Raw genomic sequence first — 12,354 nt, 5'->3', positions numbered from 1 at the left:
AAACTATAAGAAACGCTGTATTCAACACATTCCTAACTATTTAGGCCTTCTTGTTCATTCGGTAAGACAAAATGAACATTTTACTTTGAAATTTAAACTAGTTTCCTATTCGAAAAAGCTGCCCTCTGAGATTATTTTGAAAGTCACATCCGGTCGCCGTGTTGTTGTGTGACGCAGTTTGACGGCGCTGACGATGCTGAGGAGAGCGCATCCTCCGCCGCGGCGCTTCGCTGCTGCGGTGTCACACACAGGAGTGTTTTATTAATATTATCACATGTTGTTGTTGTTGTTGTTGTTGTTGTCGTCGCCGTGAGTTCGGGCCGCCGGTGAAACCCTGAGCTCAGCGATGGTGGATCCGTCCGAGAGCGGCGCGGTGTCGCCCGGACGCCACAGACACGGACCGGGCTCCGGCAACAACGGGAAGAAAACGTCGAAAAAGTCGCGGACGAGAAGAAGCAAACGCGGGAGGAGGAGGCGGAACAAGAAGAACAACAGGAGCAACAAAACGCCGCCGCCGCCGCCGTATTTCCCTCCGGAGGTAGCTCCCGCTCTGCAGCCCGGGGATTAACGGGACGTCAGCCCGCTAAAGTAGCCAGCAAGCTAGCGCTGCTGCAGCAGACCCGAGCTTTAGCTGCAGGCTCGGTTCCGACACATGCAGCTGCACCGCAGCAGTAAAGTATCTGCAGTCTGTCGCGATGCTGCTGCTCGTGTGCGACGCTCTCGTGCAGGAGCTGTCACCGCCAGCGGCCGCTCTGCTGTCGTCTTGCGACAACGTCACACCAAACTGCACTCAAATATCTGACGATTAAGAACAATGTTGTCGAAATGTTTATGTTTCAAAGACCATAGAAGTTGCACTGGTGTCTTTTCTGAAAAATTAAAGACTAATTAATAATTCGGCATATTCTTCAACAATAAGAAGCAGTGTTTTCTTCACTATTTTTCAGCTTCAAGCTTGCAGCATTATTTTAAGGCTTCAAGCCACCGCTGGTTGAAGAAACCAGGGGGAACAGACGTGTAAACAGACACTCAGGCAAAGCAGCTGAATGCCGAATAGAAAGGTTTATCCTCAAGATACAGGAAAAGGTCAGAGTCAGGCTTTATAGGTCAATTTCCACTTCCTTTAATCAAAACAAACTTTAAATTGCGAGAATAGTTAATGGAATTCGGTTGACATTTTCTGCTTGTCAGAAATGGGCGTGCAGCAGGAGGAGGTGCTTCCTACTGCTGCCATGAGGGGCTGTGGTGTTTCTACAGTTAGTAACAAGCCAATCTGTCTCCACTCACCATCACTCACTTCATCATATAAGTTCAGGAATCAGTTTCATCTGTGTCCAGCACAGAGTCAGCATCAGACGGGTGGTATCCTCCAGTATATGTGGACAGAAAGATCAATATTTGTGGTCATGTCAAGTCTTTTTTGACATTAATCTGTCCTTCAGCGTCCTGATCTGTCTTCTCTGTCTCTGTTTCCAGGCTGAGGAAGGAAACATTGAGTATAAGGTAACCGACTCTTCATTTCCTGCTCCGGTTTGTCACAACACAAACTTCTACGTCAGATTTCTATTTTGAGTGTTGAGATGATGTTTTTGTGACCGTCAGTGTTTTTTCCTTTACAAAGATATTCAAACTGTATTTTGGGGAGAAAGAATCTGCTCAACCATCTATTTTTTTCTGCTTATCCAGATTTAAAGTCACGTTAAATGATAATTAATTATACAGAAATTATTGTTATGTTGTTATTATTTATATATAAGTTTTTGACTTTGTTATGAACCAGTTTGAAGGGATGACAGTTATTGTGCTGTGTACATTTGCTTATCTACAGTGTTGAATATGAATGTATTAGTGTTAATAACAATACATATATTTCAAGTTTATATCGAGTTTCATTCCAGTCAGGCCATAATATTAACAAAATATCATATAAGCAAACATTGTCCAGCTGTTTTTGTTGTCAAACATAACAATCAGACTGAGAACGTTTGGGTTTTGATCTGTTGGATCGACAAAAAAGTTAAAAAAAACCTAATATTTTCCAGACAAACTGATGAAACTATCTTCTTTGTGTATATTCTGTGTATAATCTGTGTGGATTGTTTTACCTGCTCCTCCATCACGTTTCTGTTGCTCCGTCTCTGCCGTTGTCGTAGCTGAAGCTGGTTAATCCCACTCAGTACCGCTTCGAGCACCTGGCCACGCAGCTGAAGTGGCGTCTGCAGGAGGGCCGCGGCGAGGCCGTCTATCAGATCGGAGTGGAGGACAACGGCCTGCTGGTCGGCCTGACCGAGGCCGACATGAAGGCCTCGCTGAAGACTTTGAAGAGGATGGCAGAGAAGTAGGTCACCTCGATTCAGAGTCTGGACCAGCACATCTGCAGAATATAGACGTCTCTGTTTTTAATGAAGTCTGAAAGGTTTTGTGAGCGTTAGAGAGACTTTGGGTCTCATTTAAGGATATTTACATATTCTTAAACCTCTTTCTTACTTTCTTCTGTGAGGATTGTTCGTGTTTGAACTCTCTTCACTGGACAAACTCGTTGTTATTTGCTTGTTTCAGCCCCGATGAAAGTCACCTGTTCATGAAGAGGTGATTGTGAGATAAATGCCTGTAAAAGTGCCACAAAAGGCTGCGTGCTTCACTCCAGTAGTGGACGTGTACCTCACAAAAAACACTGCCACAGAGTAAAAACAAGAATCGCTGTCTGTGGTAGCAGAATCTTTTTAACACACGAAACATTTAGAAAACATTCAAACAACTGTCAGCAACGTGTCATCAGAGCGTCGTTGTGACAGAAATACAGAGAGAGTGTTTGAGATGAAGTTAGTTACTGAAAAACATCTTTCTAAAGCAAAATGTTCAGATATCAGACAGGATGGTGTTATAACACAAGATGATCCTGGACCTGCAGAAACACTGAGACAACTTTACTACAATAAGTACAATAAAATCAGGAAATTAAACAAAGCATCTGTAAGTGGAGACACGGTGAACAGAATATTAAATCAGCCTCAGTTATAGATGTCATGTCTCAGATTCTCTCTCGCTCGCTAGGAAAGAATAAACATACGTGCACGAGTGCTTCCTGCACGAATACAGGATGAATATCAGTATGAAAGGACGAAGCTACGTTATCATCATGTGAGGGACCATCTGTTAAAGCTGTGACGCATTCGCTCTCTGTACTTCAGAGCAGTTTACCTGTGAGGGAAATCATTTCCTTTCCTGTGTAAAGATGATGTGAATTTTAAAATGTTCAGTGAGCAAAACAAAACAAAAAAACTTTAAAAGCAGCGCCTCTTCTCCGCTGCAGCACCACATGTCAGTGAGATAACTGCAGAAACAAGAAACCATTTTCATAAAACGCTGAAATAAACTGAAACCACGAGGTGAGAAATCAGTAATGTTGTGAAATTGTGTCGTGAATCTGTCTGATCAGGTTTTTCTCTGTGTGTCATCAGAGTCGGTGCCGACATCACCCTCCTCAGAGAGCGGGAGGTCGACTACGACTCGGACAGAAACACCCGCAAAATCGCAGAAGTCCTGGTTCGGAAAGTTCCTGACGATCAGCAGGTGAGAGTCCGTCCTCCAGGTCCTGGTTCTGCTGCCGTCAGTTTGTCTGAATCAGTTGATGAGTTCACTGCAACTCTGTTATTTGTCTAATTACGTGTCAAAATATCTCATTAATATCAGTTTTATTTTTTTTAACTTATTACAGTTCAGAAACACCTTGTTTTTATTATTTTCAGCTCATTTTTAAAGTGGGATTTTCCCAAAGTTGTGTTGGTTTTGTTCCTTTTCACCTTAAAAGAAACAAATGAAAACAAACCAGAACGCATCACTAAAGCCCAGAGAAGAAGAAGATCCTGAAGAAACTTGCAGTTCACCTTGTAGTCCAGTCAGATCATCTCAGATCACGTTCCCCACAGTTTCCTGCCAGAACTGGACTAACTGAGCCTGACTCTGACCTCCACAGGTGTTTTTTACGTCCAAACCCTCCACAGCTAATATAAAGCTGAATGAATGTTTGCTGCCTTTTGTGTTGCATCACGTAAATAACAAACCCCAGGACCAAACAGGACACGCAGCTCCAACACAAGCAGTAGGTCCATCACTGATCGTCAGTAATCGCTTAGTTTCTATAATATATTTAATTATGTTTACGCTACATTTTCACTAAAAGAACTTGAATGCACCGTGTCAGGTGACGCGACTGAACCCGGACATCATTTTAACATCCTAACACAAACAAACCGCTCCACACTTTGTTTGTGAATAGACAGAGATCACTTCCTCGAAAGGGTCTTTGTGAGGTTGTTGTGGTCCAAACTCAAGTCTGACGGCTGTTTTCAGACCAAGAGAACAACAGAGGGTCTGAGGACAGTAAATAGCTCAGCGGGCCTTTTGTAAACAAGTGCCTATCAGAGATTATGATCCCTCTCCTCCCTCATGTTGTTTTGGACTGGGACAGTTCCTGGACCTGCGGGTGGCGGTTCTGGGGAACGTGGACTCGGGGAAGTCAACGCTGCTGGGCGTCCTGACGCAGGGCGAACTGGACAACGGCCGAGGCCGAGCGCGACTCAACCTCTTCAGACATCTGCACGAGATCCAGACGGGACGCACGTCCAGCATCAGCTTTGAGATCCTGGGCTTCAACAGCAAAGGAGAGGTGAGCGCCGACTACAGACAGACAGGGAAGACGTCAGCTTCATCAACATGTCAGAGAGAAGGAGAGAAGATGTCAGCTTTCGTTAAACACAAACAGAATCTGCAGATTTTCAGCTTTGATCCAGAATCAGCAGAGTTTGAATTTCTTATCCACAAACTACATCGTAGTTTGCAAATAAATTAAAACAACCCAAAAATGATCTCAAGCAGGTCGAAGTGAATATTTTGCAGTAAATTACATTTTTGACATACTGTGATGACTGGACTTGACTTTTTGGTTGAACTGTTCCTTTAACAAAATTAAAAAATGTCGTAAACACCAGAACAGTTTAATATAATTCTGTATAATAACTTTTAACAGGCCTGTCTGTTAAAATATTCCCTTTTCCTCAATCTCAGTAATGAGCACTTTAAATTGACGATCAGCTGATGTCTCATCGGTCCAATCTGATCAATATATTTCAAGATGTATAGATTTTTGAGACCGGTATCGATACGAACATTTGTAACGGTTTCTCGTCGTGGTGCAGGTTGTGAACTACAGCGAGTCTCGGACGGCCGAGGAGATCTGTGAGAGCTCCTCTAAGATGATCACCTTCATCGATCTGGCCGGACACCACAAGTACCTGAAGACGACCATCTTCGGCCTCACCAGCTACTGCCCCGACTTCGCCATGCTGGTGGTGAGCGCCAACACCGGCATCGGTGAGCAGCAGCGTCACACACAAAGTTTAATGTCTTAAATATGGAGTTTATATTCAATCTGTAGCTTTTTATTCTATATTATTACTGTCACCTTGCTCTGCTTCGCCACTAGAGGTCAGAAGTGATCAGTGCTGAGTTGAGACTGGACCGTCCACAGAGTCAGAGCTGGTTCATGAGACAGTCTGAACTCCAGCTGTGACTGATGGACTTCACACTCTGTCTCTGTTTGACTTCTGTAAACTGAAAGTCAGATTGTTGTGACGGAGGATTGTTCTGCATTGAAGAAATCACGAGAAACTCAAAGTCCATCCATCTAGGTTGCATCAGTTTAATTGATCATATGATCAGATGTTATTGTCATCTACTGCTGAGACGAACTGAAAAAACTGTGATATAATAAAGCGTTCGTGTCCGTATCATCCCGACTGTCTCTCCATCACACGTTCATACTTTGGCCAGTATTAAAATATGAACATGGATTCTAGTTGGTATGAATTTGAGCTCAGTGAAACTAAAACTTACAAACCTTTTAAAACATTTTAAATCTTTTGTGTCTCGTTTCAAATCTCAGAAGAGAAAATGTCTTTTTATTCAGATTCCTGCTGTGCACACGAGGAACTGTCAGACGATTTAACAGTAAATAAACAACGAGCAATGAAACTGTTCAATAATAAAGGTTGAACAGAATCACTGAATCTCTCCCAGGACCTGCCAGGTGGCTTCTGGGTAATGAAGTATTGTTTTTTGATCAGCATACTCACAGTGTTCCTGCTCTCTCCCCGTTCAGCCGGTACGACCCGGGAGCACCTGGGCCTGGCCATGGCGCTCAAAGTTCCCATCTTCATCGTGGTCAGTAAAGTGGACCTGTGCTCTCGCGGCACCGTGGAGCGAACGGTCCGGCAGCTGGAGCGAGTCCTGAAGCAACCGGGCTGCAACAAGGTTCCCATGGTGGTGTCGAACCCTGACGACGCCGTGACGGCCGCACAGCAGTTCACTCAGTCTGCGTGGTGAGTTAATATACTTAAGAGACGCAATCAGCCAAAAATAAGAAACACCTAAAGTTTCCATGGTTGTGTGTGTGTGTGTGTGTGTGTGTGTGTGTGTGCGCGTGCGTGCAGTATCACGCCCATCTTCACCCTGTCCAGTGTGTCTGGAGAGAGTCTGGACCTCCTCAAGGTGTTTCTGAACATCCTCCCTCCACTGAGCAACAGCAAGGAGCAGGAGGAGCTGATGCAGCAGCTCACCGAGTTCCAGGTACACACACGCACACACACACACACGCACACACGCACACACACACACACACACCACACACACCAAGGCACACACATGCACGTCATTTGCAAAATTGTTCAAATTGTTCAAATCTCATAGATTTCCATTGTGTGTGTGTGTGTGTGTGTGTGTGTGCGTGTGTGTGTGTGTGTGTGTGCGTGTGTGTGCCTTGGTGTGTGTGTGTGTGTGTGTGTGTGTGTGTGTGCCTTGGTGTGTGTGTGTGTGTGTGTGTGCGCAGGTGGATGAGATCTACTCCGTTCCTGATGTTGGGACGGTGGTTGGAGGAACTCTGTACAGGTGAGATCAGGGAGAGTCTGGATCAGTTCACAACAGTCTATAACTATAAAGAGCGTCTGGACTCGACTGCTCGGGTGCAAACTGGATTCTGATTGGCTGCTGGGTGTCGATTGATTGATAACTGGAAACGTCTGTTCTTAACGAACGAGCTGCAGCCTGTTTCTAAAACGAGTAACGAGTGAAGTCGTCCAGGTCGTCGTCCTCTGAGCTGAAATATCAACACTTAAACGTAAACTAATAAATCACCTTTTCACAAATGTCTTATAATTTTAAGGTTTTCGATTTTTATTTAATTTTGCTTTTGTTATCATGAGATTTTATTCACTTTTTGCATTAATCTCTAAACCTGTTTGTTTTCTTAATATCTTGTTCATTTTGATTTGTTTGTAGATTTATAAAGTTTCATTGTTTGATCCTAAAACACATGAAAATATGAATTAATGTGTTTAGTTTTTCTCTGGGGGATAACGTCCCTTTGAGGGGTTTGAGGTGTCCACGTCGTCCACTAGTTCCTGATAATGGACCCCTCATCGGCCTTTATCCCCCACATGTAGTTTAGTTCAGTCAGCAGTCCTGAGAGTTGTCTGTTGTGTAGCTGCAGTAATAATACTGACTGTGTGTATTTCAGTGGAGTGTGCCGGGAGGGCGAGCGGCTGGTGGTCGGTCCCACTGACGAGGGCCGTTTCCTGCGCCTGAAGGTGGGCAGCATCCAGAGGAACCGCTCGGCCTGCAGGGTGCTGAGGGCCGGACAGGCCGCCACGCTGGCTCTGGGAAGCTTTGACCGCTCGCTGCTGCGTAAGGTCAGAGGTCACATGACCTAAAATGTCCACCCCTCAGAACAGACGTTGCATTTTATGCCTCTGAGATCTGACAGTAGTAAAGCTGTCTCACAGTTTTTGGTCCGTACAGATTTGCTTTCTTTCCTGGTGGAGAGAGAAAAGATCTTTAAAAAGCCTCTTCGACAGTACAGATATGCAGCTGGTGTCAGTGTGTGTCGGGGCTCCAGGCTGTTTCACTGTCGTCCCTGAACCGTCCTGAAAATAATCTGCCCAGACTGAATTTAAATCATCCAAAATTAAAATGTTGTTTCTATCGGGAGCCGGCGTCGTCTTTCAGTTGTTCCCACTGAGGGAACTGGCCGAGACGATAATATTCACCATGTTTTTGTCTGCTATGGATGATGTCATCACCCACATCCTCCTCGCTCTGATGTCCCGTTATCAAAGCAGGATCAGTGTCAATCAAGATGTTGTTGTCATAGAGACAAGACGCAGTCCAGAGAAAAACTCTGTGTGGCCCTTCCTTTATCAGCATCATCATCTGTAGTTGTTAAAGTATCAGCATTCAAAGTACTGCTACCTCCAAACTGTACTCAGCTTCAGTACATCAACAACTCTGAACAGGAACTCAGTCCTGCTGTGTGTTCAGCTGTTTTATTAACGCCAGCGTCTGTGACAACGTTGTAACGATGTTCATTCGGGAGCTAGAATTAACGTTTTTCAGACATTCAGCATTCGTCAGGTTTGCTAATATTCCAGGGTCGGATGATTAACAGCGTCTCTGGCTGCTGAGGTTTGAAGCCACCCTGTAGTTTTTTGCTGCATGGAGTAAAATTTGTCAAGTTCTTTAGACGTCTGTAACAGAATTGGTCTCAGGCCCTGACACGTGGTGACGGTGGTTTCTGATTGGTTGTTGCAGGGTATGGTGATGGTCAGCCCCAAGATGAACCCGACCATCTGCTGTCAGTTTGAAGCCGCCATCGTCCTGCTCTTCCACGCCAAGACCTTTCGCCGGGGCTCACAGGTCACCGTGCACGTCGGCAACGTCCGGCAGACAGCCACCGTGGAGTGCCTTCACGGGAAGGTCAGTTATAGATTACAGGAAGCTTTTGATCAGGGCGCCATCTTGTGGCCGGTTGTGTGTAACGCCTCCTCTGTGCTGCAGGACGAGCTGCGTACAGGTGAGAGAGCCGTGGTTCGCTTCTGCTTCATCAAACACCCAGAGTACCTGCGGCTGGGCGCCAAGCTGCTCTTCAGGGAGGGCGTCACCAAAGGCATCGGCCACGTCACCCGCCTGCTGCCCCCCTCCCAGAACCACGACCAGAACCAGAACCACGACCAGAACCTGCAGGAGCACTGAAGACCTCCGTCACAAGAGGGTCGACAGATGTTGAGCTCCGTGAGAACTTTGACCGATCAGACGTCATCTGACCGGGTTTAATGTCCCGCCACATGTCGGCGTATTAATCCTCCTGTCATGGATCTATACTTCTGACCTCATTCGCCCCCGCTGTGATGTCAGAGAGTCCATCATCATCATCATCTTCATCATCTTGCTGCCAGCAGACATTCGTGTGTTGAGTTAAAGCTGGCTGACCTCAGTGGATTTAAGCCTGGACGGTTAATCTGATGCCAAGCCACAGTTTGATAATTTAAGACGCTCGTTTTTCTCACGAGAAGACAGCGGGATTATTTTGAGGGATTTGAGGAACGGTCGTCGTGCGTTCAGACGAGGAAGGACGGCCTCTCCAGAACACAACATCCCTACACACTCAGACTTAACGTGACACGTGAGGAGGAGGAGGGATTATTTCCACAAGGAGTTGTAGTTTCTGAGGTGGATCTCTTCAAACATTTAGGACCAGAACGCTGGTTTTGCATGTTTCCGCTCATAAACTTCAAAATGTTTTACAGCACTGCTGAGGTGTTTTCCACGGAGCACGGTGGCTGTTGAGGGTCAATTTTTGTCAAAGTATGCGCCCTCCAATCAGCACCAAGTTATTGTAGGACTGAAGGAACAAAAAGTTGCATAAATATTGTCTTAACCCCAAAAATATTCAGTTTACAATGATATAAAACATTGAAGCAGCATGGGAGGCTATGAAAAAAGCATTTCACGATTGGAAGAAGAAGCCAGTTTTCTAAAACGCTGCTCTCTGAGTACAAACTGCTCCAAAACAAATAATTACAGCACACTCTGCAGTCGCATACCAGGAGTTAAAGGTACAAATACTCGTCAGTGAATGAGGCAGCCAAGCTAGCTGGGCTGCTAACTGCTAGTGAAAAAACTGGCTTTTATGGCTCGCTAGCACGTTACCCAGCTTACTTAGCATGTTAGCTCGGCAGCTGCAGGGGAGCTCATAAAGATGTGATGAATTCTGCTGTGCACAGGTTTTTAAAAGATGACTCTCGACGCCTCCGCGGCTCCACAAGAGTTTGGACTGATCTGATTGGACCGAGTTATATTGTTTAAACTTTTAATCGCAGTTTAAAAACACAGCAGCTCGGTTCTGTTTTACTCCGTTCTTTTGCACTTTATTCACTTTTAATCATTATGACGAATCCGTTCTGATCTGGATCATCTGCAACATCCACTTTTTCTTATGTTTGTTTTTTTTTTCTTAATTCACTCATCTCCTCCCTCCATGCTGATGGGAAACCAGGTGAAGTCTCGTCGTCCACAGAACATTTCTGGAGCTTCACAGTAAAACAGAGTTGCAGCGTTCTGCTGAACAACTGAAGCAGCTGGAGATGATTTAAAGTCTCCAGCTGCTTCAGGTGTTTAGCACGAATCATCATGGAGGGAGGAGATGATGACTGAATCTACATTTTGGGCTGAACTGTTCCTTTAATTAGCAGTCGAGTCAGATGTTGGTACGTTTTGTTTGTCGCTGCTCAGTTTTTGAGGTTGATGTATCGATGAAATATTAAAAGGACGCTTCGGTGACTCTTTGGGGGACTAAAACGATGTTTTTGTACAAAAATCGGTGGTTTTCTAACTTTCCGGCCTTACATTCAGTCTGTTGAGATTCATGTCGTCTGTTCGGATCTTTTACTCGAGTTGCTTTTAAACTGTTGAAGCCTTGTACATTCAAAATATCTGCATTTTACAGACTGACATGAAGCAGTTGCATCTTCCAGTTTGTTCTGTCTGTTCCTGTTCAGTGGTGATATAAAAAGCTTCCTGCAGCTCAACATAACCCGCATGCTCTTTGACTGGCAGAAAAATATGTATCCGGTGTTGAAACAGTTTTTATTTTCATTTCTTTCGGAGGTTCTGTGCAATTGTAAACCTAAATATCGAATGTACTTTCCATGGATCCTGTGTAGCATTTGAAACTGCTTACTGTTCAAATGGAGTTACTGTTGACTTTGCACTTTGTATTCTGACTCTGCATGTGTGTTGATGCAGCGAGGAGGTCTGCCGAGACCTTCGCCGGCTGATTCTGCAGAACGCTGAAGACGTGGACGCCGAGCTGAGACGACCGTCTGACACAAACGCTTCAGCCGAACGTTCAAAGAGTGGATTTATCGGCTTGTTTTCTCCTGACCGTCCCTCTAGATAATAAATAAACTGTAACACCATGACTGAAATATGTTCCTGCTCTTACTTCTAATTACAACTTCTGCAGAAAGTGGAACATTAAGGAAGGAAGGTGATTTTATTTTGGTTCTCCTCAGATATCATCTTCATATCAGCAGCAGAAGGCCGGAGGAGGTCTGTGTGAAAAATAAAATAATTTAGGGATTTACATGAAAAATACTGAGTTTCTATCGGCGCTGTCACAATAAAGAAATCACAAAAATGAAATTGCAAAATCTAGAGAAAATTTGGAAAAAGAAAATTCCTCTTTAAGAGTAAAAAAAAACCATAACAGAAAAAAGAATTAAAGATATAAAATGTAAGTGTTTTGTTTGGAAGTGTCTAAAAACGACTAGATGTTTAAACAATGTTGAAACCAGATCAAGCTTCAGGAGAGTTGGATTTCCATCAGCAGTGGAGGCTGTTTGCTGTAGACGCTGTGTTGTTCCTCTTCCAGGTGCTTCACTGGGTGGAGCCGAGCAAATGAGTTAACTGGGAGCACCTGGCAGGTGTTTCTGAGTACTTCAGCCCACTGACGGTCAGTTCATTATTTTGTGTATCACACCAACAACATGCACCACACATCCACACACCTCTGTGTAGTGTTTCCCACAAATACACTTTACTTTGGCGGGACACCAGGTTGTTGATGGACAGAAACAAACAAACACCTCTGCAGGACTCATGTTGGCTGAAAGGTCTGAAAACCTTTCTGAAGAAATACATGAGATACGTGGGATTGTTGTCAGTGAGTCTGTGAATGTTGTAAGTCGAGCCACACTGCATCTGTAAAGTGATGTACAATTCTACCTCCAGGTGGCGCCACAGACACAATACGACGTGATATTTCTGCAAATCTTGCCGCCATATCTCTTAAACTCATGATTCAATCAGCACCAAATTCTGGTGGTACCATCAGACACGTACCGCCAAGAACCACCTTTAAGAAGTGAATGAAAAATGACACAAACTCTGAGCTGCAGCCGAACAGGAAGTCTTGTAAATAAACTTTATTAACTTAAAAAAAAAAAACCAAAAAACTTTCAT

General features: G+C 44.5%; 1 protein-coding gene across 2 annotated transcripts; it reads left to right on the top strand.

The window, feature by feature from the left end:
* The first annotated feature begins 171 nt into the window (after positions 1-171).
* On the top strand, positions 172-11,312 carry gtpbp2b (GTP binding protein 2b). 2 transcript variants are annotated; one of them, XM_073488418.1, is made up of 12 exons: positions 172-538; positions 1,477-1,503; positions 2,154-2,338; positions 3,462-3,573; positions 4,472-4,669; positions 5,199-5,373; positions 6,161-6,380; positions 6,492-6,627; positions 6,887-6,945; positions 7,574-7,745; positions 8,644-8,808; positions 8,890-11,312. In XM_073488418.1, exons 1-12 carry the CDS (start codon positions 347-349, stop codon positions 9,082-9,084), a joined length of 1,836 nt encoding a protein of 611 aa, XP_073344519.1. In that variant the 5' UTR covers positions 172-346; the 3' UTR covers positions 9,085-11,312. The 2 variants fall into 2 exon arrangements, with proteins under 2 accessions (XP_073344519.1, XP_073344600.1); XM_073488499.1 differs by lacking the exon at positions 8,890-11,312 and having other exon boundaries at positions 216-538; positions 7,574-7,740; positions 8,644-8,784.
* The last annotated feature ends 1,042 nt before the right edge of the window (positions 11,313-12,354 follow it).

Source organism: Pagrus major, chromosome 1, assembly GCF_040436345.1.
Source record: "Pagrus major chromosome 1, Pma_NU_1.0".
NCBI classification, from domain to species: domain Eukaryota; kingdom Metazoa; phylum Chordata; class Actinopteri; order Spariformes; family Sparidae; genus Pagrus; species Pagrus major.
The sequence above is the reverse complement of the archived record's forward strand: the minus strand, read 5'-3'. Positions and strand labels throughout refer to the sequence as shown.